This window comes from Anser anser (assembly GCF_964211835.1).
Source record: "Anser anser genome assembly, chromosome: 1".
In the NCBI taxonomy this organism is placed as follows: domain Eukaryota; kingdom Metazoa; phylum Chordata; class Aves; order Anseriformes; family Anatidae; genus Anser; species Anser anser.
In genome coordinates, this window is record NC_139720.1 from 191,879,640 (window position 1) to 191,906,859 (window position 27,220).

General features: G+C 43.4%; 1 protein-coding gene across 10 annotated transcripts in view; it reads left to right on the forward strand.

Moving 5' to 3' along the window:
• Nucleotides 1-27,220, forward strand: part of SPATA13 (spermatogenesis associated 13) — a 159,041-nt gene that overhangs the window by 86,496 nt on the left and 45,325 nt on the right. For 2 of the 10 annotated variants that reach the window (XM_083839663.1, XM_083839662.1), the window contains exon 2: nt 25,161-26,948. In XM_083839663.1, coding sequence (XP_083695789.1) covers nt 25,161-26,948 — 1,788 coding nt within the window. Of the gene's footprint in view, nt 1-11,736; nt 11,881-23,102; nt 23,259-23,369; nt 24,643-24,689; nt 24,881-25,160; nt 26,949-27,220 lie in introns of those variants that run through there. The other 8 variants (XM_083839666.1, XM_083839665.1, XR_014585466.1 and 5 more) reach the window with 8 other exon arrangements.

A 27,220-nucleotide genomic window follows, 5' to 3' on the forward strand; every position in this document is an offset into this window, starting at 1 on the left:
GTATTCACAGTGATTGCACACGACCACATGCTCTGAACGCGAACGTGACTGGCTGTGAACCTGGGGTGAAGCAGAAGTGAATCAAGTAACTAACCAGTCTCTCAGTCCTGACACTGGTGTGAGAACCCAGGCCAGTGATGGAGGCACCCAGACCTAACTGGAAAGACGTCAGACAGGTGTGGATACTTGTCACATTCTTATCTAGTTTCCTGGCTGGAGTATGGGAATTCTGGGAAGGTGTAGGGGAGCCATAGGATTCTGCCTATAGACAAGGATTTTGTCTCATGTGTAGGATGGGCTATGCCTCCCTAAAATCTGGGACTTGCTGCATGTCCATAATGCATCACATTCCCTGTGCAAGATGTGCACGTGCATATTTCTAAAGACACAGCTCTTCAGTTATATGCCCAGCTGCTCAGGGAGAGATGGGCACCAGGATTTCCTTGCAGCCTTTGTAAGTCTCTTCCAAACTCTTTTGCTTTTCAGTGGGTTAGTACAATCACGAAGCAAATCTCAAATGAATGAAGAACAATCAAACATGTCTAAGTGGTGAGTGGCTAATTGGTACTTGTCGACGTTCTTCCAATTTGCAGTATCATTCCTGCTGGTAGCATTGAGTCATCTGCTCTCAGAGGGGCCACAAATCTTGTCGGAGACTTTTGTATTTAATTATATATTTTTGTTTCTCCTCTCATAAGGATACTAGCAAGTTGTCCTATAGTGTTTGAAAAGAACATCAACAATTTACTGTATCTGTTAGCATTCCCTGTTTCTCGTGCATTTTTTTGTCATCTAAATATAACTGCCCTTTACATTCCAACACACAAACATAAGGAGCAGTATAATTTGACAGTCCTTGATACCGGTCTCTCTGCATACTCCATTTCCATAGCCCTAAAAGGACATAAGCAGAACTCACTTCCAAGGGTTTACAAAGCAGTTCTGATAAACAGTCTGTTATTCGGATAAAAAGTTGATGAGTTGGATGAATATTTTCAGATGGAATGCTTAAAGGGAAGGGAATAAAGGGCAACAATTTATGCTTATTAGAAACATTTAAGGGGCCATATCAAAAATATTTATATTTTGTGAGTCTTTTTATATTGTTATGGTAAGCAAATGAAGATATATTATTTTTATTGATTCCCTGCTCAATTAAGGCTTCCAAATCTCAGAATTTCTATACATATATATATTATTTTATTTTATTTTATTTTATTTTTGGAAGAAAGTACTAATTATGCAATTGCTGACCATCAGACAGGTGATCAAGAAGCTTTATGTCTCATGAAATGGTGTTACTGTAGTCTATTCAAAGCACATATAACAGTCGAAGACATAAGTACTGAGTGAGTTTGTGGGAAGATGAAGTCTCCTGGAGACAAACACCCTAAGGCTTTTCCTGTCTGCTGTGGCACAGAAGATTGTTGCACTTCTGTGTGTCCTAGCTGAGGTCTGTGCGATGAACTTGGAAAAGGCTCTAGATTATTTTTAATCAGAGGATTTTAACAAGCTTCCCACCTAGATGGGAATTCACTGAGGCTGTTTACAGCTGTGGGTGAGCTTCTGTGGCAGAACAGCGCAGCAGCAGCTATCTTTGTGTGCTCCGTGGAACGCAGGCAGCATTTGAATGGCAGCTGTGTAATGAATCAGCTTCACAGGAGCAGGCTCAGCACCCTTTGCTGCAAACCTATCTTCAAGGAAATTGGTGCCAGATTTGCACTTTTGGGGCAGCAGCCAGGTGCTGTAAGGCAGTATGTTCAAACCTTAGCCACAACCGTGCAAGTCTCCACCCTATAAAACCAGCAGCCAATATTGTACAACCTGAACCATGAAAATGTTATTTAAAGTCCTGATCTGATTTAGATATAAGCAAAACACCTGGAATAATGGATCAATTAGTAAAGTGAAGCAAAAAGAAAAACCACATGAATTCTAATCTGCTGACATCAATATTTTATTCCTGAGGTGAAAGGCTCATCACTGTGTACAGCTTTAGTAGCTGACACCGCTTACTAAAACAATATAGATTTTTTTCCTGCGGAAAATTGAAAGACAGTTTTCCCCTGGAATATTGTTGAATTGCAAAATACCGAGACAAGTCTGGAGTCAGGGAATGAGCCTGGCTCATGTCAAGGATGGTTAGGACTTCGCTGTAATAACCTAAGAATGCTTTGGTGGATAATTATATATACACAAGTGCACATGCACACACGCACACGCACACACACATGATTTTAATGATGAACACAGGGTAGGTGTACTAAGTAGGTAATGAGAATGTGAAGTGTACCATGGTATATTGGTTGTAAGCCTTTCTTATATGAATTTCCCCAAGGCAAGGTTTTAATAGCTGCTGCATGTTAAGCCATATGTGTGTGAGGAGGGGTGTGACCGTGGAGCTCTGTGTTAACAGTGCCTGTGTTGGGCAAGGTACATGCTGGAACAGCAGAAGCTTTTTTGGCTTTCTGGGTGTATTTGCAGCCTTTGCCCATTAACTTTGGGGAAGAAGAGACAAAATTGATTCTTTGGGCCATCAGCTGAGACACATCGACCATCTGTAAGCTTTGGGAACCTCACTTCAGATGAAAATGCCAGGCTGAGAAGCTACAGTGCAGAGGACAACCAAAAGTCTTTCTCTGGGGAAGAGGTATCTGGTGGTGATGAATGGCTAGGTGTTACCTTGGGAAAAAAGTCCACAGAGCACAAATCAGCGAAAGATGCTGAACTCCCCCCTGGAGGGAATTGTGAGTAAGGAAGCGGGCAAGAAGGTAAGCTGGCTGTGTTTCAGCATATGTCATCTCTATCATGCTTTTTTCTAAAAAAAGTTACTCTACAGTAAGCATGTTCTGTGCTACTGACTTGTGGTGTGCAGCTCCTTGTAGAGAACTGAGCTCTTCAGCTGCAAGGCAGGGAGAAGGGATCACAACACATCACTTTTTCCTCCTCCGGGATCCCTGTTTTATCCCTAAAGTTGCATAACCTTCCTTTTTTATACTTCCTTCCAGTCATCTACTTCTTTATGATACGTAATTCTGCTTCACCTGGGGCAAAGCTTCCCAGCTTTCTGTCAGCCAGGCTTGCTTTCAGAGGTGTATAAAATCCCACCCAGTTCAGAGTCAGCCTGAATGAAGAGTCACTTAATTGCCTAGGCAACCCTCCCCCTCTTTTTTAAATTAAGCATCATGTTTTCTTGTCTCCAGTCACACGGTATTAGCCTGTATTTGAGACACTCATTAATCATCCTTGCTAATGCACATGAAATGTCTCATTTTGGTTAATACTGTGTTCTGGGGGAGAGATGGTCCTTTGTATTGTTTGGTCTTTTGAGTATTAGGTTTTGCTGTTGTTCTCAAAATATTAACACTGCACGTAAATATGTGGTCCTGGAGGAGTTGTTCCACTCGTACTAATGGGATTACCTTCATGGGAAAGAAAATGGTGTGTACAACTGAACTCCAAATTCATATCAGTCAAATACAATAGTGGTTCAACAGCAACACATAGCATGGCTTACTCTTTCTCCCCAAATTATCACTACATGACACAATGTTAACAGAAAATAATATGCATTATTGTGATAAAAAGAAGAGTTACCTGTTACACAGTTTTAAGCCAGCTCTAAGTGGTAAAGGAATGCAAATTTCAACAGCCAGTCTGTTGAACAAACAGTCTCCTCAATCTGTATGTACTTATACTGCTGGCACATAGTGCCAGATTAACAAGGAAAACACCTACATCATTACAAAGAATTAAATGTCTGAGATATGACATCATTTAATCTTCCCCTGTCTCTTTACCTGCTTTGTCTCCCTGGTGGGAAACTGGAAGGGAACAACATCATTATATGTACTGCTAATGAAAAACATCAAAAAGTTTCTGAAAATCCATCATTGTCTAAGATCTTCATTCATTTGGTTGATTTTTTTTTTGATTTTTGGCTTGATTTTTGAACCAATGCAGCATATCGGTATTGCTCACCACAGGTTCTGTAGTAGCCTTGGATTGTGAATTGGAATAAATCTTGAATACATTTTATGAGGAAGGAAAATCGGAAAATTATGAATCCAAGTAGGATGACCATGACTGGAGGCACAACTTTACCAAAGAGCTTGGTTTCATTAGTCATTGGCTTTAATGGTCTTACACTTGAAGGCAATGGCAGGTGTTTCTACTGATCTGCTGTACGTAACCCAGCATATGTTCTGATTTGTGTGCAGACCACTCTGAGCTGTTAGGAGGGTGGCAGAAAGAGATAACTTTATAGCAGAGTGGTGTATGTGAAGGGCAAGTCTGGCAAGATAAATGAAAAGTTGTAGAAGACAATGAGATCTGAGAAAGGGAAAGGACATGACTGTTGAGAGCTAAATGAACAGGCTGAAAATGGAAACCGTCCAACCATCACAAGTGATATGACAGAGAATAGCTGAGGTTTTGCCTCCTGGAAGGTATAGCTGTATTTTAAAGTTTTCAAACCTGCTTTGTCATGGCACTGTGATATAGTTTCATAGACAGAGAGTTATATTTGGCATTTCTACATTTTTTCATATGTCTTTGTGCTATGCAACTGTGTAATGCTCCCAGAAAATATTGCATTTGATTCACTGTGTTAAACAAATTCAGGAGCACTTTAAGCACACTGCAGTCTTGCTTTGCCTCTACACAGGGCTTGCCCTGTACACTCCTGTCAACTAGCATTGCTTTTCGGAGGTCCTCTCTCCCACTGTTGCATGCACAGGTGGCATCAGGTAAGAGTTAATTTGGTGTTCAAGAACCAGCTGCCTCGTTTCTTTCCTTCACCCAAAGCATCCCATTGGACTGGGCCATTGCACTCTCATTGAAAATGATCTCGATTTGCCTACTAGGCATCAGCTGAATAGTGATAGATTTAATAAGTAATTCATTCATTCTTTATCTTGGTCAGCTTTCTTAATTTCTTTTCTTGATGAAATTAAGGAGTAGATATATTCATAAATTAATCATTCCAGCATTTTGCATTTTACTTGTATTCTATAGCTCTAGATCAAACTTTCCTGCACGGCTCACACGTTCCAAAGTTCTTCTCTTTCATCTCTCTTACATTTCCTGTGATGAGAAAATAAAGAAGGCTTTATATACATGTGTGGCAGTAGAAAATAAAAGTCTGTTGTAACGTCCAAAGTTCAGACATTTAACAGCTCACCCAAATACCCACTCGAGGCAGGAGAGATACACTGCAGCAGCTGCTGAGTTTAACCCACATACTTCGTTAGATGTTTCCTTCTTTCTAATGAAGGAAAGTTCTCACTCTACAAGAGATCCTGGATTCATTTTTACCATGCTTAGCATTGCTTTGGTGAGGATTGTACTTCCTTATCCCTATTCTCTTCTGTTTTCTATTAGCTCTTAATTATGGTAATTTCATGTTCTACTTGCATATGGAAGAACTGAACCCAAGAGTTCAAATGAAGTCAGGATCTGTCCCTGCATTAATACTGTTGCAGAAACTGAACTATAACCAGAATATTTTTTCTAAGACAGAGATGATGCTATCTTTAGGCAAAGCATATGAATAAAATCGTTCATCCAGTTAACAGATCAAATAAACCAAAATAAAACGTGAATAATACTGAATTAATAATAATAATAATAATGATAATAATAATGAAATGAGAGAATGCTCCAATTAGCAAAACAAAATCAATGCAAAAATGTTAAAGACAAATCTTACACAGAAACTTTGCTTAAAATTAAGTTCCTGTGTGATGCCATCGATTTGGGGATTAGAGATGACTAATGGGAACAATTTGGCTAGTTATGACACCACAAAATTAATGCTTGAAAGTTGAATTTTATACATTACTGGCTTTCTGCAAAGTCCTGCAGTAGGACTTCAAATTCACTCTGAGCTGAAGCAGTTTTCTTTTCGTCTTTGCCACTTGTCCTTGCTTATGACAAGGGTCAGCATTTTTAAGTACAATGACTTGGAACTGTTTGAAGTAAGCTATTGCCTTGTTCCAGTGTGTTAATCAGGACCTTGTAATTAAAAGTAACCTCCCAACAATGAACCAAGGGCTCCGTGGCTCCTTGGCATGCTGGGTGGTTGGTTGCTGTGTTGTTAGAACATTTTTATGTTTCTGATGGAGCAGTTCAGCTATCCAGGAAGAAAATAGCCCTGTTGTACTTGTTGTTACACACTTGCATAACACACAAGAGAAAACGTTGATGTGGAATATGACCATGACGTGGAACATGAGTCCTGGTGCACCGGCTGCTAGGAGAGGAATGAAGGATTTGGGGGAACCAATGGCTTTCATCAGCAGGGCTCTGACTTTATGGTTTGCAAAAAGTCGAGTGAGTTAAGTACATTACTTAACACATGGATGGCAGCATTAAAATATGAGTAGCACGTAGACAACCTAGGGGGAAAAAAAGTCAAGAACAGCATACTTTTAAGGAATTAATTACTTATTTATGATTTATGTACTACAGTCGAGAGTGTCAAAAAACAGGAATCCCCTCTTAATGGAAAAAGAAGCTTAAGTGTGACCATCATGTAAATGGTCGGGCAATAGTCCAGAAACCTAACTTGCATATCTGTCTGCAAGTTCTCTTGCCAAATGCTCTCCCCTGTCTTATTTTCTCCTGGAAACCCATCCTTCCTGTTTGTTACTACACCTCTCTTGCAACATGGCTGTCTGTGGGGCTGGAGGCACCTGGCACTTGGCTCCCTCGGGCAGGACTAGTCTTTCAAACCAGAGCAGCATCACCAGGGCAGAAGGGTAGAATCAAACAAAAGGGAATGCATTTCACCCAGCGTACGAATTAATTATGGGAAATCAGTGAAATGTGACGATGTGAAGCTGAAGAATTAGTGGATATAGAAGGGAAGCAAGGAAAACTACAAAAGATTGTCCCAATAGACTTAGGAAGTAGTGTGTTCTGGATGCAGCCTCAGATATAGGAAGACCCTAAACTTTAGGTTACCAGGAGACAGGAAAATAGAGGGAAAATATTTCTCTATTTGTCTTGTTTCTTGTTCTTCCTTGAGCTACTTGGAGACAGGATGACTGGTGAGGGGACATTTTGGTCTAATCCAGTGCAGCATGTCCTACCTGACAACATTCTTTTAAGAATGAGTTTCTGGAATCTGGCTCAAAATCTTGTACTGGATCTTTTGTCGTTTATTTTGAGTGCACCTTATTTTTATTTTAATTATTGACAACTCATCTGGTATCTTTTCAAACAGATTTATACCTTGTAGTTTATCAGCTGCACTCCAACTTCAAAGATAAAAATTCCCTTGCTCACAACCAGTAGTACTGAAGAGATAATGCCCTCGGTGAAGGTTTTACATAGTCTTCCTTACAAAACAGGAAGGAAGGAATTATTCTTCTATTATTGAAGAATATAGACAAACAGGTTTTGCATTTATGTATGTAATCTGTTGCATGTTTTCTGCAAGACAGCATAAGAAAGAGAAAGAGAAGATGTCAGGAACATTTCCATCTTATTGCAAAGAAATCAGACTTCAGGGCAAAGGACAGTGGTGTCCTTTGTGCTCTGACACTAGAAATGACAAAGCAATATCACTTCAGATCCCTGCAGAGAATATTCTGGTGCTGAGGACTCAATTAGTAACATCAGTTTACCTTAGCAGCAGCAAGGTACTCAGCTCTCGGGCTGAGGAATTAATCTTCTCAAAGGCTTTAAAATATTGTTAAAAATAAAACCGGATCACGTAAAACATCTTTTCAGGTGATGGTTGTTAATCAGATCTCCTCTGCATCCAATGTGCAGGCCTAATTGCCTTGTATGACCTGGTGATAAATTGGTCTTATGAACGGGGCTGTGCATAGATTACTTTGCAATTGGTAACCTAAACATCTGGGGGAAGCATTTCCCTTCTTACAGGGCCTGCTTTGTATTCTGTGGAGTTGTCGAGACTGAGATGCCTTAATGTAATTAGTACCGCAACATGCAGCCATGCCTCCTTTTATCTTTGTCAATTTGGTGAATGAAAAACTGAGTATCAGCCAGCAATGTGTGCCTGCAGCCTAGAAAACCAGTTGTACCCTGGGCAGCACCAAAAGCAGCGAGGCCAGCAGGGTGAGGGAGGGGATTCTCCCCCTCTGCTCTGCTCCTGTGAGGCCCCACCTGGAGCCCTGCGTTCAGCTCTGCGGCCCCCAGCACAAGAAGGGCATGGACCTGTTAGAGCAAGTCCAGAGGAGGGCCACGAGGATGATCAGAGGGCTGGAGCACCTCTCCTATGGAGACAGGCTGAGGGAGTTGGGGTTGTTCAGCCTGGAGGAGAGAAGGCTCCAAGGAGACCTTATAGTGGCAGCCTTCCAGCACCGAAAAGGGGCCTACAGGAAAGCTGGGGAGGGACAAAGTGGAGTGACAGGACAAGGGATAATGGCTTTAAACTAAAAGAGGGAGAGATTTAGATTAGACACTAGGAAGAAATTATTTACTCTGAGGTGGTGAGGCCCTGGCACAGGCTGCCCAGAGAAGCTGTGGATGCCCCATCCCTGGAGGTGCTCAAGGCCAGGCTGGATGGGGCTTTGGGCAACCTGGTGTGGTGGGAGGTGTCCCTGCCCATGGCAGGGGGTTGGAGCTGGGTGGGCTTTAAAGTCCCTTCAAACCTAAACCATTCTGTGATTCTATGAGATTCTATGTTTTTCTGTGTCCTGATTTGGCATGAACTAATAGTAAGTGATCTACTATTCAATTTTTCTGTATTTTTCAATTGAATTTAGAGCTAATGGAAAGTAGTACATGAACATCCCCGAAGGCCAGCTGTTTTATTCACAGAACATACAGAGCACAGGAACCATTAGCAAGAGTTCCTCGTGTTGTTTTGTTAACATGCCTCAAGTTAGATCACCAGCACGAATGTATTACTCCTAGCATTGTCCAAGCCTTCTTAAACATTTTATTTGGTTGAGCCTGCTGGCAGTGGTGGGAGGAACTGCTCTTTGTGTGACAGAGCAGCAGGAATGAATGGAGCTCTGCCTCAAGATAGATGAGGAGCCAGCTGAGAGCTTATGGGTAAGGATTAATGGATAGACCAACATGGACAACATTGTAGTAGGTGTCTGCTATAGACCACCTGGTCAGGAAGAAGATGTAGATGAGGCATTCTTCAGACAAGTGAAAGAAGCTTCATATTTTCAAGCCCTGGTTCTCATGGAGAGTGTTAGCCATTCCTACATCTGCTGGAGGGACAACACAGCGGAGCACAACAAACCCAGGAGGTTTCTGGAGTACATTGAGGATAGCTTCCTAACACTACTGACTGAGAAGCCAATGAGGAGAGGCACTCTGCTGGACTTGCTTGTGTTTGCAAAGAAGAAAGATCTGGTTGAGGATGTGAAGGCTGGGAGCAGCTTTGGCTGCAGTGACCAATAATTCTGGAGTAGAGGGTCATGGGATGAAGGAACAGGACAAACAGCAGCATCAACTCCCTGGACTTTGCGAGAGCAGGCTTTAGCCTCCCAAAATAAAGAAAATGTTATAACAAGCATAGCAGACTTCATACAGTTGTAAGGTTTAACTTACTCAAATTTGTAAGGTACTTTGAGAGCCTGATACTACAGGTACAGTTCAGGTGCAACACATAATGGTCTATTGTTCTTTAACCAGGAACTTCACGAAGATATTTCAGTTACTGAGTTGTCAAAACTGGACTGGACTTTGCTGCTAGTCTCACTAGAAATTTAAGCGTCATAAAGTTCTCTAAACTTTGGTCTGCCTTCTGTAACAGCATTTGACATGCCAAGCATAAGCAGTGTTTCATGTGCAGGAATACCAGAACCTGTAAGAAAACACACTTCCCACATTTGTTTCTCTGTTATTATTTTTATTTTTTCCTGTGTATTCTGAATCCTGAGCCTTCTCTTTGTACTTGTGAACTGCCTAGAGATTGATTTGTGCCATGTAGCAGTATCTGCTTTTCAGTTTCTCTTAATATTTCAAACCCCAAAGCAAGATGTGATATTTTCTTCACTTCCTTCTAACCAGAGCCACGACCAAAATCAACAGTTTTATGGTTACATCATAGATGAGCACCCTGGTGAGTGATTTGAGACTACAAAAATTATTTGGATTTAGCCTTTATTCTAATCTTTACCTGAAGTTTGATAGAAGCAGAGGAAATTGCCCTGTTAACTTCAGTGGACCTTGTATCAGGCTTAGAAGACTTAAAAGGGTAAAAGACCAGCCTTACATGAGATGAGTGCTGCAATGAAGAGTTTGCTTTTTTCCTTTCACAGAAGGCTTTGAGTATAAGTCAAACATAGTGGATCTGTAGATCTACCATTATACTCTCATACAGTTGATTTTCTTGGTACTGAAATTCCCACAGAGCTTTCAGCTAAAATGAATGTTCCTAATAATTAGAGGTTCAACAATATCTGAATTTCAAATTATTGCATGAGACATATATGAAGTCTCATACTTCATTATAAATTATTAATTAAATTTTGCAAATGCTCTTGGGATATGTAAATCTATTACTAAGTAAATTTGTTGGCATTTCTACTTTTAAGAAATTAATGTAATGTTGACATTAAAAATTCTCTTTGTGATTATTCACAGAATAACTCCAAGAAATGTAATACAGAAATCCATTTCTCTTTGAATTAGTGTTCTCCTGCATTCAGGATTGCAGGTTTTTTTCACAATCTGCCATTCTAATTCAGAGAAAAAAGTGCAGCAGTGAAGCTGGAAGTTGCTGTTTCTTCTTGGGAGGAAAAGAGAGGACTGAATCACGTATCAGATATTCTGTTATATATTACTTTGTGTGTATAGGAAGGCATATACAGAAGGGAGATGTACATTTCCTACTGACTGGAGAGTACAAAGCAAGGGGCATTTTGCATTTTCATACGTGATGCCAGGCAGATCTCTTGAGATAAATGTGGGTGGCTAGCACAGAGTGGTTTCTCCCTCTGGACACCAGGAAGCAAAAAACAGAGAAGCACGTGTCATATCTTTCTGGCAGGTTTTCCTCCCTGTATTGTTTGCCACTGTAATAACTCAGCTCTGCACCTGCAGTGGATTCTGCACACCGAATTATTTCCTGTTGCATTTTGGAGCTCTGAAAGACGTAATTTGACCTTTGATTTCTGCCTCTTTCATTTGTTCCGGTAGATGACCAGGTATGATTTTGGCACTTTGTTCTGTTGCCGACACCTGCAAATACTAGAGCTAGGTAATAAAGTCTGGGGGCTTGTTGTTATTTTAATTTTTGTGGAGGATTATTTACCATGTGCTGCTCTTGGTCTTTCATTTTGTCCACACTGTCAGATGTTACTTGCACAAGGTAGACTCCAGCTGATAATAATCAATCAGTTTGCACAACAGTTAAGTAGAAGTTGCAACTTTAGGATATCGCATCCTTGACCGCTTAATTTTACTTTCACCAGAACACTCCCCAAACTTTGGCTTTCATATCGTAAATATGTGAATACTGTATTTGAAACTATGCAGCACGCAGACTTTAATGAAATGCTCATGTAAATATGCTCGCTTCCCTGTCGTTACAGTTATTTTCAGTGTATGTTTAACTTGCTGATTTCACACACCGCTGTGCAGCCCTTTGTTATATATTAACTCAGGACTCGATCCTGCGAGGTGCTGAGTGCCTCTGGCCCATGCCGACCTCCTTGAGCTGCCACTGGCGTTTAGGGGCACACACGGCACTCAGCACTGCGCAGCACCCAGCCCTGAGCCCGGGTAACAGCAGGCTCTTTCAAAAAACAAACAGGTTTTCTGGAGCAAGGTTCACGCTGTTACCGTGCAAAACTCTGTGCAATGGATTTTCAAACATTTAGATTAAATCTTATCCAGAACAACAGGTCCCATAGTTAATGGCTGCTGGAAGACATAAACATTTAGGTATGTACGGCGGTAATTAATTACCTTTTACAATTGTGGTTTTATTAGTTGTTCCAATTAAATGTGAAACCATTAGGCTGTTGCTGATATTTAATATTTGTGTGTTGGCTGTAGTGTGCTTTGCCCCTCTGTTACCGTGTATGTGGTTTTTGGAGTAGCAAATAATCTGTGCAGCTCACCTATCAGTGCTATTCGGGCACCGTGCATTGCTGCACTTCCATACCTTACAACGGAGAGCTTTGTGCGCTGTGAGTTCAGGTCGACTGCACTGGTGGTGAGATGGGGGGGAAGCTTCACTGGCATTAACCCTGCTTTTTTCAAGCCATTTTGGCAGATGCCAACCAAATGCAGACGTAAGCCATTGACTGTTCCCCATATCAGTGCATTTTCACCAGTCTTGACTGCGTTGGGCTACAGCACTTTTGCGCAGTTCAGTCAGGCATTTGGAAAGGTAGGCTTTACAAAAGGGTACTAAGCCAAACTGTTGCTTATGTTTTGGGAAAATGTATCTTAATGTAATCAAGATAGGGTGTAGCTCGTGCAAACTATAGTATTAATCATTGTTCTCTCTCTCTGAAACTCATTTTAGGAAAAGAGTATGGCATTGGTCTGTGTTGTAAAATCAGGTATTTGGCACAGAAAAAGTGTTGCAATTAATGTTTCTAAAAAGTTATTATCACTGTTTGATATGTAGATGAAAACCGTAATTTTCTGTTGTTTGCAAGGAAAAACACAGGACCTGATACCTTTAAATAATGGGGTTTATTTCCATCTGCAATCAGGGAAAATTACTCCAGAAATACACCCCCCACCTTCTCTGCTAAGCAGCCCAGCCATTGCTAAGCACGCAAGGAGTTCTTTGATTTTGGTCCTGGAGTTACTTGCAAATAGAGGCAATTCAAAGCTGCAGACAACCTGAGCCTGAGACCTATACTTGAGGCTGGCCAAAGAACAAAGAACAGTTCTGATCTAGGAACTGTTGGAGGAATCTTTAATTCAAATATCTAACTGTGTTAATAGCTATCTTTTCGAAATAAGCTGTCACACTATTGGCCTTTGGCCTCACTCCTTCTAGTTGTGTACACGCTTATCTGTGGATTATCTCATGAGATAGGGATGATTTAAACATGCCACAGCAAAGAATCGTGCATGTGAAATGTTTGCAAGATCACAGCTACAGTGATGTACTTTTACTGAAGTCAAGGTATGAAATTGGACTGCAGAAGGAAAAAACTTGCTGACTGCCAGTTTTGTTTTCTTGGAGTAATGGCCGTAATGGCCAACAGGTCAGCTGCTGTGTGTTTCTGGGGAATAAGCAAAAAAAAAAAAAAAAAAAGAGAGAGAGAATGAGATTTTTGAGGTTTTAGGAGATGTTTGTAAACGAGAGAGATTGCTGTGTAAATTCAAGCACAATTAGCTAAGCTAGCAATACTAAGAAGTTAAGAGTTGTTTACTCATTAAATGAAAATGGGGAAATAGGTAGAAGTTTATGTGACCAAGAGTGGACTGTTGATGACAATGAAGTATTTTCCAAGACTTGCAGCGTAGGCTGAAGGAGCCACATGATCCCCTATAAGAATATTGTGGCAGAAAGTAGTCACAAGCACGCAATATCCTCCCTGGGAAAACAACTCCTGTTTTGGGGTAAATGAGGCCATGGCGGGTTGCATGATAATTTTCTTTCATTACGACGTGTGAGCAAGTTTAATGCTTTTTGTAAAGCCTGGATTTCACTCTCATTTAATACCAGGCTAAATCTGGAATAATAAGCTCTCAAAAGCTTAGAGGTTCCAGTAAAATGAGATTTGGCTATAAATTACATATTGGTTTCCACTGGTAATGTAGCTTCATTCTCTAAGCAATAGGAGAAGCAAGATTGTTAAGAAAAGAGAATATATATACTTTATTAGCACATGGGACGATTTAGTAGAAGCCGTGACCTCTTACTGCAGAGCTTAGGAAGGATTTCTTTCTCCAGAGAGCCTCAACTCCCCCTGTCCCCTTTTCCTTAGACTTCAGCACAATGAAACACATAAGTCAATCAAAATGTTTTTATGCCATTTTTTGCTGAAGGGTTGGGAAATCGAGGTGTAGAAAATTGTGCATGGCACACGGTGACAGTCAGCTGAACGTTTCTCAGGCAGCAAGATCTGTGGATCTGGATACTGAATGGGAGCAGTTTATCGGTTGAAAAATAGTAGGATTTCTGATAAATGAAACATCTCTGGGCCTGGTACAGCATAAAGCTGATGGTACTGCAGTCACCTGAAACTGGCTTGTTAAAATGGAGCACCTCTGACCCGTTGGTTAAAAAAAATATTCTGGAATGTATTTGTCTGTGGATCTTCAGTACTTTCAGAGTTAAAGCTTTCATATAAATCTTGCCTGTGCTAGGAAAATTACCAGATGCTGACAGGGGGTGTCACCAGCAGCTCGGCTCAACATATGCTCCGTATGGCTTGGCTGCCAGGGCAGCACAGGAAGGCCCTGTTCCCTGCTGCTTCCCAGGCTGGTGGGAGCAGGTTTTAAACCACCTGATTTCAGCTTCATACTAAAGGTTAGCCTCTACACGTTGCCCATCCAATTATCAGTGAGGCTGAAGAGCTATTCTAGCATAGATTGGCCTACCAAATTTTCTTCTGCGTAAAGAAAAAGAGTTAGGTGGCATCTTTTGCGGTATGCAGTAATCTCAAAATCCCTGCAATAAGACCATATTTGTATTATATTTGTGGTGAGGTGGGAATTGAAACTGAACCAGTATTTGAACGTAAAGCAGATAAAAATCTCTATTTACTGTAATGACTGATTTTAATTTCTGAAGGTGACACAACAACGCTTCATGAAAAAATTGATTTATCGTTTTCTGAAGAAAGTATTTTCCTACTTTTCTGGAGAACACATTTAAAATATTTCCTGTTTGGGATGTGGCCATATAACTTTGCATGTCTTTGTGTTTTGTTGCCAACCCACTGTAGACCCCTCCCCACACACGTCACACCCCCCCCCACACACACATGCACCCTATGGCTGCACAGCACAACACAGGGGGTCAGGCTGTGGGCATGTCCCACAGTCCCTCCCCAGTCCTTCCCAATTCACAGCACTCCTGGGCAGCTCCTGAGACAGATTTCGAGTCTGGAGTCATTTCAGGAGTCCCCTGGCTTATGAAAGGAGGAGCTTCCACTTGCTGCCTATGCTTTCCTCCCCGCCCTTGGATGCTCTGCTCCACTGCCTGCCCTATATCAGATCTGATGCAGCGCAGCAAGCCGGCTCATCACAGAGCCAGAGGGTGGGTGAGGCTGGCAGGGAGCTCTGAATGCCCCTGTTCCCACCCCTGCCCAAGGAGGGACACCCAGAGCAGGCTGCCCAGGACCACGTCCAGGCGGCTTCTGGAGATCCCCAAGGAGGAGACCCCACAGCCTCTCTGGGCAGCCTGTGCCAGGGCTCCGTCACCCGCCCAGCACAGAAGTGCTGCCTGGTGCTCAGAGGGAGCCTCCTGGGTGCCCGGCTGTGCCCATGGCCTCCTGTCCTGGCACTGGGCACCGCTGAGCAGAGCCTGGCTCCGTCCTCTCTGCACCCTCCCTTCAGGGATTTAGGGACACGGATGAGATCCCCCTGAGCCTCCTCCAGGCTGAGCAGCCCCAGCTTTCCCAGCCTCTGCTCGCAGGAGAGATGCCCCCGTCCCTGGAGGTGGTGGCATGCTCTTAGATTGCCCGAAGCCGTCACATTTGCCACAGAGACCCAGGTGGATTGAAGGCGATGATCGGAACAGCAGCAGGTGGTCCTTGGGGAGCAACGGCATCTCTGGCTTGGTGTGGGATAACGGGGGGAGCAAAGCAGCCATCCCACTCCTAGCACAGAAAGAGAAGGTTTGCCATGGAACATGAGAGGTGGGGAGAGGTCTGCCTCAGGTAGTGGTTGTGTTCACCATCTCCTAGGCAAACGATAGCCCTAGGACAGAATTGGTGCAAATTGCCTCTAGTTTCGAGCTGGAAACATAGCTCCCACCTCCAGCTTAGCATTTTAATTATGTGCCCCACAGTGCTGAGGGAATGGCCACTAAGGTTTTTCTTATTAGAGCTTCTTAACCTGCACCTTAACAAGGCCTTTTCAAAAGGGCCAGCGTGACTGACAGAACCCAAAGTGTCCGTGTTGCCTTTTGCAATGTTTGGGCAAGGACAGCTCACTGACGTAAATTAACTTCTGTAGCAAGGACGCGTGCAATCTTTCTGTTCAGAGCTATCCCGTGCCCTTACGAGACATAAATTGTTGGTCTGACCCACAGGCTCCAGTTTAGAAGATTAATGGGATATCATCAAAATAGGCAACTGAGTCTCAAAACAGGCACTTTAGTCTGAACTCCTTTCAAAGAAATGGATGCTAGGGTTTGTCCTCTGCACGGGTAGATAATGGATTATTTTCTCCGTGTGTACACTTTTTACAGCTCTCATCACCGTAAGCATTAAAGTGCCAGAGAAGCATTGATGGATTTGTCCTTGCAGGCCCATAGGTTATAAGGTACTACTCCTATCATCACTTATTTTACACATATGGCACTTAAGCTGAGAAAAGTATGCTGGACTGCCAAGGTCAGAGAGAAACAAAATCCAGAATCCCTCTTCCCCAGCCTCAGTTGGAAAGAGAGCTTTCTTGCCTGGGATGTGGGTTTAATTTCTTCAAGTGATGGACATTACTTGCAGGGCTGGTTGAAGCCCGAGTTGTTTAACCTTGACTTGCAGGAACAGGAGTGCATGAGTCAATGTCCAAAAAGATATCCTGTGGCACTGGTTCCAGTCCCCATTTTACCCATTACACCATTTGGTACCTTGGATATACACAACAAACTCCACCTCGAGCTACCTGAGTTAGATTTTTCTTCCACCAAAATCTTTATAAACCTTGTGCAGAGGTATGGAAGCTCAAGGAATATTTTCCTTCCTTTGCAGCTTGTCGGTTTTGAAATAATTAGTTTTTTTTTTTTTTGAATGAACACAAATGTAGGCACACATGGTTTTTAGGAACTCCAGAAGCACAAGTGATCTGTGCCAACACTACCTAATGCCCTCCATTTGCATCCTAAGTAAAATGTGCAGCTGCAATAACTCATAGAGACAGTCAATATGTATTATTTGTACTGCTGCCCAGAAACAGATTATAATATTAGAAATTAGAAATATACCAGGCCACAACAAGAGATTTCCTTGACAATCCTGCTGATCAAAGATCTAGTTTAGTACATCTGGCTGTGTTTAAAAGGATCAGGAAGCTAGCCCAAAATTTATAAACTCATATGTGTCTGATTCCATGTCTGGACAAAAAAAGTTTTCTAGAGTTTTATTGTGTGTTTTCTGCATCTTTAAAATTATTTTTTATTTTATTTTTTTGTCCTGCAAAAATGAACAGCCAGTTAACTTAAATTTGATCGTGTTTTTAAAAAATAATCCTGATTTTAGTGTTAATAGTGAAGACAGTAGTAAGCTACTACAGCACATAAGAAATAGAGGGATGGGCATTATCCGAAGGCTTATCGTTACTTTGAAGTTCTTAGGCAGGTTAAATTCAGAGCACGCATTTCACTGAAAAAGCCTTAACATTACTATAGGAAATATTCCCATCACATAGATGCTGCTGTAGCACTTCATTGGTATCCACTTTGCTCAAATTGGTAGTTTTTATAGCTTTTCTATTCTATGGGATTTTTTGATAGAGTAAATTTAAAAAAAATAATCTAGAGGCTATTGGCAAAGTAGAGGTAAAGTTAGCATGAAGATTTTTCTCTTATTCTTTTTTTTTTTTTCCTGAAAAAGAAAGAAACATAGTGGAGATAGTAATTCAATCTTCTCACCAAAGATGCGCCCATGAACATTAGTTTTAGGTCAGACTGTCATAAAGACAAGTTTGTCATTGCAAAAAGAAACTAAACAAAGAAAAGTATTGATACTAATAGAAAAACAAAACAAACAAAAAACAAAACACAAGTGGTTCTTGAAAAGCATGGGTAAAGACAGCCTAGAAGCCGCCAATGATCAACAAACCCCGATACTCCCCCAGATTGCTACCTGGTTCTCCTTTCCTTAATTCCGTGTGAGATACTCTGCTCTCACCTCAGGAACATACCAAAAGCTGTAATTGTTCAGGGCTTTCTGCCCTGGCCACCACGGAGGTAATGAAGGTAAACAGTGCCTGTAAGCAGCTGGGTATTGCTGTTGCATCACACTGGGCCAATTATTCTCCTGAAACCTGTTATTTTATTATAATAAGCATCAGAAGATCTTATATAACTTCGCATAATTTTTCCGGATCTGGCATCGTTCCTGAGAAGTGCGCTACTTGCTTCACTTTTTAAAGCATCTCCACGTTTGCAGTGCCTGACGGACTCTGCATCCTTGTGGTGTTCCCACTCTCCTTGGGTCCCTTTCTCTATGTGTTTGTTCTTCCATTTATTTATTTTGGCCTGGCTGCATAACAAGGCACCTCCATATCCTTTGGAAGGCCGCAGTGTTAAGTAGAGAGGATGGGATGGCAGATGTCAGGGGAACTACGTGGGTGGGATGGGGAAAAAGGCTGATAAAGAGCTCTTAACTTTTACATACTATTATTTCAAGCAAGGAAGATAAATACAGAATGGCTGCGTGGCCATCAGACAGGACAGTGAGGGATTTGATGTATGAGGGCATGGCAGAAAAAGCAGAGGTGGAGGAGACAGTGAATGGCAGCAGCGTGGGACAATTGCAGCTCTCTGGGGTTGTACCCTTTCCTCTCAAATAGCCCCTATCACTTCAATGTACTTCCACTTAACAGAAAATCTAGAACTTTTTTCAAGAAAAAAAAATAAATATATATATGCTATAGAGAAAAAGAAAGTTTTTGACTAATCTCTTCTTTCCTATTTCCGTCTACTTTCCACCTCCATGGTCACTTTCCTTCTTATCTCTTACACTTTGCATGACACCAAATAAAGGTGGAATTCGGCCTTCCTAATTGGTAACTGGGAGTCTTCTTTATGCCTCACACAATGATCTGTTCATTGGGAACTGCTCTTCTGTAGTACCAGCCATCTCTTCATGTCATGCTGGCTGAATAATGCCTCTCGAGGATGGCAAGAAAGAATAGCATCAGAGCCGGGCTGCGGGGGGTTATAAATAGCATTCTGCCAGGCTGAAAGGCTGAGCCCGTCATTAAGTTGCCTGCAGCTGGAGTGGTGTAGGTGGGTGAGTAAGAGCAACTGGGAGATGGGACAATGGTAACCTGGTACACAAGGGTCATTTTTCCTTGGTGGCGTCACTCCACTGGGCTATTGTGCTCTCCCTAAATTGCATCTCTGTGTTTAATAGAGCTGAGCAAGCTCAGTGAAATGACCTCGGAAAAGCACATTTAAAAGAAGATTGTGAATGATGAGAGGAAAAAGCACGGTTTGTTGTGCGTTGTGATTTAGACCAAGCTGCGCTAAACTTCTGCTTTGCTCAGTAATTGCCTTTATTTGTATTGAACTGGCTGCGAGTTAAGGTCAAACAGAAGAGTAAATGCAACAGGAACCAGCCTTTCGAAAGTAGTGTCCCAGCTTCCTACACGCTGGCAATGATGACTTTCATTGGGCAAATTAAGAAGTTAATCCATCAGTTGAACCCAAGGTGTCCTTTGAGTGTTTTCCGCAGCAACATGATTCATTTTCTGGAATGGAATTTTTCAGTGCCAGGATGACAGAGCTCTTGAATTTGGAAAATCCCTTTCGATTTATTATTACTGATTTGGTGACAGATATACACAAATGGAAAAATCCTACATTAATTTCCCATACAGTTTATATATAAGTCAAACAAAAATAAGTTAGTTTGAGCCTGCTTACACAAGCATACTATTCTTTTCTCATTTTCAGACTGTACAAGTTGAGATCTTGATCCTGCTCCCATTGAAGTCCGTGGGGGAGTTGTCTTTAACTTCAACAGATATATGACTCAGTTTAATTCCCCCTGTGGGACCTATCAATGTATAGAGATTCCATGGAGGTTAATTGCTTGCAGGAGAGTCCTTGCCTGGGATGTAAAAGGAAGGTGCAAATTGCAAAACTGCAGCATTAGCTAAATACTGCAGCCTGGGAAAGACCCTGTCATTGAAAGCAAAGAGATTTCTTGTTTCAGGAATTAAATTCAGTCACTCATTAATTTAGGGGATGTCTTAAGAGTGTCACTTCCTTTGCCAATCTTGCCCAATAGCTGTTGAAGAATGACAAATGTTTTTATTTTGTTTTCCTGAAACTATTCATTTTGGTTCTTTTTCATCATTCTTTTAAGAGTACATTTTTTTTTTTAATGACTATTTTAAAATCATCTTTTAGAAAGTATTTACAAATGAACCAGAAAAGGAATAACAGAATTGTGGGAGTGAAAAGAAGAATTTATAAACTAAGCAGAGAGAATCATTCTCATTTAGACTTTTTGGATTTAAGTGAATGATTTTCTTACTACACAAATGTATCCATTGCTATTCTGAGAAAGCCAGAGGTATCAATAACCTATTAAAAGTTATTTTTGGTGGGGCGTTTCTTTATCATTAAATATGATGAATATTTTTTCTCCCATGTCACATTTTTTTGTAATCCTTTCCCACTTGTATTACACTTAGAATAATCCTTCTCATTCCTAGTCACATGCACAGTAAACCTCTTTCCGATTATAGACTTTGAGCTTCTAAAACAAGTATTTCATTTTTGCTGCAATAAGTGCGATGGCCATTGTCAAGTCATTATTAAAAATCTCATGCATATACCAACCCAGATTCTTTTTCTCTTGGAGTTCTTCTCTTCATAAATTACTGTACATGGTCAACTTCTCAGTCAGCTCCATCCTTTGATACTCATCTGGAGTCAAACAATTAGCCTAAAATAGCAGGGTTTATAGCTCAGTTTTTCAGAGGAAACTGTAAAATGCTATGCATTTGTTCTCATTTACATCTTTTCAAACATTCTTAGAGGCAAACAATAATAATCTTCTCAAGAAGGGAAAAAGCTGGAAATTTCACTTCAAAAGCACCTTTTTTTCCATTAGAAATTTGGAGGACTTCTTTTTTTTTTTTTTCAGGATTGTAGAAAAATCTTTAGGATTGTAGAAGCCCAGAACTAATTTAATGAATTTTTGTTTTGTAACTTTGATGAAACATTTTATCTTGCTTTTCTTTGAATATTGTAAGATACAGAGAAGTGTTCTAGTTTATAGTCAGATGAGTGATCTGCCTTCTTTCTTGTGGCAGCCCTGTTGATAAACTTTGTTTTGCATAACTTCACTAAACCTTGGTGTGACTGCACTTGAATACTAAATACAGTTGTAGCTCCCAGACTTTAAAAAATAATAATTCAGATTAAGAAAATATTTGGGTAATTATTTATCTGTAGTACAGGAAGTTAATCCTATTCTCAGACACAGCACACTCCTTTAGTGTGCTTCACACTGCATACGTACGGAAGGACAGACTGAGACTCAATGATGCTGCAACAGTGCGAAGTGGGTTTGAGCATGCTACCAGTAAAATATCTATTACAAAAAGGTCTCAGAAGATGACAACTACAATATTTAATTTTTGTAACTTGACAAAAGATTAACTGACTGAATACTCTTATTCCTATAATTGCATTTTTCTATGTATTCCCTTCATTAATGTAGTGACCTTCAGGGAATGCAACATACAATTGTATTTTACCTAATTACCCAAAGTGATTTTTTTATCTTGGTTTTGTAAGGCAATTAAATTCTTGTGAGCACGTTCTTAGTCTCTCAATACCTTCTCCTGTCATTTGTCTCCTCAGTTTTTAACCATCTGGTGAATTTCAGGTATATTTATGACAAATATTCAGATCTCAAAGCTGTCAGAGTTTCTTCAGCTTTAACACTGTTGTTTGGATAAAGGAAAGACCCGAAGCAGTGCCTTGATTCAGCACCAGCTCATGGCTTTTTTCTGCTTTGTCTTTTTGTCCAGTTGGTGGGTAGAAGGCACAGGAGGAACTGGGGGTTCCCTTCTTTGAGGAGACTTGTGGATTGAAAAGGATATTCAAAAGGATGGTACAGGAACATAGGTACACAAATTCATTGAAAATTAAGTTTGAGTAGCTCTGCTAGGTGTTTTTTAAGGGATCAGCACAACCCCTTAGAGATACTAGGGACGCTTTGGGACAAGTTTGCCATATTGTTGGAAGAAGTTTTACAGGTAACATCTCATAGACGTCCCCATGGTCCCTTGGCCATTTCAGCCCCTTCACTTCCTTTTCCCAAGACCTGAGGCAGATACTTCTTGCTCACACGGACTTGAGAACTTCCCCAGGTTGTCCCGTCAGTGCTTCCACTCTTCATCTCCATTTGTCCACGTCCAGCACTATAAAGCTACCACTTCACCCACTCGTTTGAGTCATTCTTCAAACCACGCTTCTTTCAGAGGCCTACCATGAAGCTGAGCCCAGCCAGGCCTGGGTGGGTGGCAGGCCGTGCCTGGTGCTGCTGGCTTCCCGAGAATCCTGTGGTCAATGCCAGAGTTATTTGCTACCTCATTTGACCTACATCCCTTAAGCCCATTTGTTTGCCTCATCCACTAACTACCTCTTGCCTTTCAGAGGCTGGCTATGCCGTGCTCCGGCGAGGTAATTACAGCGTGCGGAGTCACAGCACACCAGGCTCGGAGGACAGGCAGAGGGCTGAAGGCCTTCCTGACTTCTTCAGGGTGTCTGTCCCGCCCCGTTGTCATTGTGCCTCTTAACTGAGTTGTATTAAAAGTGCTTTAGTTGTATCTAGAAGTCCAGTCCACGTGCAGGAATATTCTTAGACATTAAACTGTTGGAGCAAGGGGTACCAGTCGTTATGTGTCTTTGTTAGCTGTGACACGGGGCTGTAAGACAGTCTCACAATTTCTTTGTGTAGCATATGGGCACTGCTCACCGTGCATTAAGGGATCTTGCTGTTATGTTTGGGGACCAGTGGCCGGCAAAACTGTCCTGGGACAGAAAGAGCCTGGGCACCAAGCGCAGCTATCTAAGACAGCTCGCAGGCTGCCAAGCCCTTTTCCCCAGCGCCCGTATCTCTAAGCTTCATACCCCAAACACATTTTCCACGCGCTACCGACGGGAGGCGGGCCCTTGCACCCCGGGGTCGCTGCTGGGGCCCTCCCACGGCTGGGACCTCGAAGCCAGCCCCCTCTCGGGGCCGGGGCGGGGGGGGGGGGGGTGCTCCCGGGGCCGCCCCTCCCCGCCCAGCCATGCCGCCGCCGCCGCCGCCGCCGCCCCCGGCCGGCGCTGCCCGGGAGCGCCGCTCCCCGCCCCGCCGCGGCGGCCGCTGCCATAGCGATGCGGGAGGCGGCGGGGACGGGCGGCGGCACCGGGGGTCCCCGGGTCCCCCCAGGTAAGGGCACCGAGCTCGGACCGGGAGTGTGCCCCCCCCCCCTCCCCCCCCTTCACCCTCCTCCTCCCGGGACAGCGCGGGGAAGTCGGTGCAAAGCTGCGTGCTGGGAGCTTTTTTTTCAAAAAAAAAAAATATAGTGTTTAATTATTTATGCTATTACTTAATTATTTATTATTATTTAATTATTTGTTACATCACTTAATTATCATTATGTAATTATTATCATTTAATTGTTATCATTTAATTATTATTATTTCCTCTCATTTTTTTATTATTATTCCTTCTCATTCCATTATTATTATTATTCCTTCTCCTTTCATTCTTATTATGTTCTCCTTTCATTCTTATTATGTTCTCCTTTCATTCTTATTATTTTCTCCTTTCATTCTTGTTATTTTCTCCTTTCATTCTTACTATTTTCTCCTTTCATTCTTATTCTTTTCTTATTTCAGTCTTACTCCTATTTCTCCTCCTTTCATTTCACTCCGTCCCCTCCGCTTCCCTCCCCCTTCTGCCTGCTCAGGTGCAGAAAGCCGCTTCCCCTGCGAACTTCGCCGGGAGCAGCGGCTTCTTCTGCTTCTTCCGATTTATTTATTTTTATTTTTAATTTATTTTTTTTTCCCCGTGCACCCGAGGGGTGCAGGCAGGCGAGGGCCGGCCGAGGTTTCGGTGCCTTTGTCCGCGCCGGGCTCCCGCGGGGCCGCTTTGAATGAAGGGGCTGAGGAGAGGGGATGGGGGAGATGCGGGGCTGCAACGCGAGGAAATCCCTTTATCCCCCAGCGGCCCGAACAACTCCTGGTGAAGTCCTGCTCGGGAGGGACGCCTCCCAAACTCGCCTCTTTTCAGGGCTTGCCTCGCCTTTGCCCCGGCCGCTCGCCTTATTCTTATGGTGATGCAAAAACCCCACGGCGCCTTTCAGGCAGCCCGGAGCCGCCGCTTTCTGTGCCTTGGCGAGGGGGATGGGCTGCGGGGACCCGGGGGGGGGGAGCTCAGCCGCTGCCCCCCCCCCCGTCCTCCTCGCCCCCCTCCCCGTTTCCAGGGGCCTCCTCCTCCTCCTCCTCCTCGCTGCCCTCCGAGCCCCCGCGGCCACTTGGGGCCGGCGGAGACAAAGGCGAGGCCGGGGCTGCAGCGCTCCCTCCGGCGCTGTTCCCTCCCCTTACCCCGGGGCAGGACGCCTTGGGGGGCTGTGGGGGTCCCCCGCGACCCCCCGGCCTTGCCTTCACCTCCACGGCTCGCCCCGCAGCTCCTCAGAAGCCCAGGTCAGGCTGCACCCCCTGGAGATGCCCTCAGGCAGGGCAGGGGGACTGGGAGTCACTTCCAAATCCAAGTTTTCATCACGCTCGGGGATCTTGTTTGGCTAAGGGGGAGCAGCGTCGTGCTCCTGGTACAGCTCTTGGGTTTACCTGCTGGGGGGGACCAGGATGGATCGGGTCAGGGGACACCACAGCAGCAAGTGGAGGATAATATCTCCGCGGGTCCTCTCTGTTTGGGGATGGTTTTTGGATGAAAACTTCTCGTCTGCCTTGGGCCTCGGTGTTTAGCACCGAGGAGGGAGGCTGGATTGCAGTTGTTGGGGTTTTCTCTCTCTTCGTGTATGTGGGGATTGCATTTAGAGTTTTAAGGTGGGTGTGGTAATAATTGTGAATTCACTAGCTTATTAAGCTTTAGGAAAACAAGCACATGTTGAAATTATTCTGGTCACTTAAATTGCTAACAAATGCAGTTGTACTTTGAGGGAGTTATTAACGTCTCCTCGCTGCTGTAACGCACCTTTGTTCAGCTGAGAGGAGCTCCCCGAGCTCATGTATGCCTTTAAGTCTTACAATGGGGTTCAAACTTCCTTTTGTGGGGGACTTTGTACAGGGATTTCTCTTAACGGGCGCCTTTGCTTTCTTGGTGCAGGCAGTGCAGCCTGAGGAGCTCACCTCGCCCGGCGAACGTGGAAGCAAGAGGAGCCAAGGTGCAGCAGATGAAGGAGAGGCAGCGAGGGCAGCTGCTGGAGACAGCAGCGTGGCTTTGAGCTGCCCCAGCCTCCGCCTCCATGCGTACAGCATCGAGGGCATGACCACATTTCGGAATGGCGGCACCACCGTCACCTGTATAGTGATGGATAATAAGGAGCCCCCAAACCTGACAACCTCTGTCAGTCGTAATGGGGGGTACAGCACCGGCACCGGTCTTGAAGAGGAAATACAAGACGAGAAACTCAGCCCTTCCAAAATCATGCGCTTTTTCTCCACCCCTCGGAAACGGGCGAATTCCAGCTCCGACAGGCCTCGGTCTCTGATTTTGATGGGCAACTCTTCCACGTGGAATGCTCTGTCTTCCATCAGGAAAATGGGGTCTTTCAAGAAGCTGAAATCGTCTGTTCTCCAAGGGATTCAAGCAAGGGAATGCTCAGATATCCTGAACGAGAACAGTGTAGGCAAGAACATTTCAAATGGGGCAGTGGTGAGAGTTCAGACTAACCGGTACTCCTATTCGGGACCTTTACAGGATTTGCAGAGCACGGTTGATGGTTTGGCTTCTGACTGCTCTGACGCGGAGGAGAGTGATGAGTCTTTCCTGAGGAACACTCACCGCTCACGCAGCATCAGGCGGGCTTACGGTGCCGGCCGCATAAACTTGCTGGACGCAGAGAAAGCCCAGAGCCATCACAACGGCACGAGGCCAACGTCTCCCGTCCTCGCGGAGCCAAAGATCTGTGAGATTTTAGTGAAAGACTCTGAAAACAACAGGATCGTTTATCGAAGAAGCAAAAGTTCGGATAATTTAAACTTTCTGAAGAAAAGCTCGTTCAAACGGAAGTCCACCTCAAACCTTACCGACCTCAAGGCTGCAAATGAAAAACAAATGCCAGCAAGGACTGCGAGTGCTACTTCTGCTGACTCGGACAAAACCAGCGGGAACCCCGAGAGGAGATCCAAGCGGTGGAAGAGCCCCATCAGAGCAAAGGATTTTGACCGAGTTTTGAAGCTTGTCAGCAACGTTGCAGATGTCGCGTGGAAGAAGGATGGCTCTAAAAGCACAGCTCCTTCTCCCAGCGAGCAGTCCCAGAGAACGAGGTCGAACAGCAGACTGCACGATGACTACTCCCGCAGGGTTTCCAGTAGCACTGATCATGACAGAAAGAGATGCACCTCCTCGATATCTAGTCCAGACTCTTCCTCACCAGGAACACCTTGCCTGCAGAGCCCCGCAGCTGCACAGGATAAAGAGGCTGAAATGAATGTAGCTGGTGCTGAAGACAAAAACCTCAGGACATCTTCAGGTTTCCCAGAATCTGATAGCTTGTCGCCGACTCTGAGTGACATCGGGCCATTTCCCAATGAAGTGTTTGATACGGACTCGGATGAACCGAAAGCTGCCCAGCAGTTTACATGGGAAGCTGAAAATCCTCACGTTCCTGTCAGGCCAACTGCTCCAAAACCTCAGAGCCCCAGTGTGGAGAAGGTCAAGTGCAATATGGATTTCCAGTGCCCAGACCGTCACAGCACGCTGTCGCTGAGCTCAATGGAAAGCGAGGAGAGGGGCGAGGTTGCCGGGCTGAAGCTGGGCAGGAATCCTGTCTGCTTCCAGGACGCCGTGCAAACCGTGTACTACGATGATGGAAATGAGGACAGTGGCATAAGCAGCCACTCTCAGCTGAGCCTCAATTTAGCCCCTGGTGCAGAAGAAAAAAAGGAAGAGGTAAGAATGAAAGCAAAATCGTTTAGAAGTTATATATTTACCCATCAGGTTTTTGTCTTTATTAATGCAAAACAACGCGAACAATGCAAAATAACCTGAATGCTAATGACTATTGCAGCTTGTTATTGCTAAAATATGCTGACAGTAATTATTTCCTTTAATGTATTCTCTTTGGAAGCTAACATCAAATTATTTTTCCTTTGTACATTAGTATCGAAGAAAGTTTTGGCAGCCAAGCTGTTCATGTATGTTTTTTCAAGGGCAGTTTATTA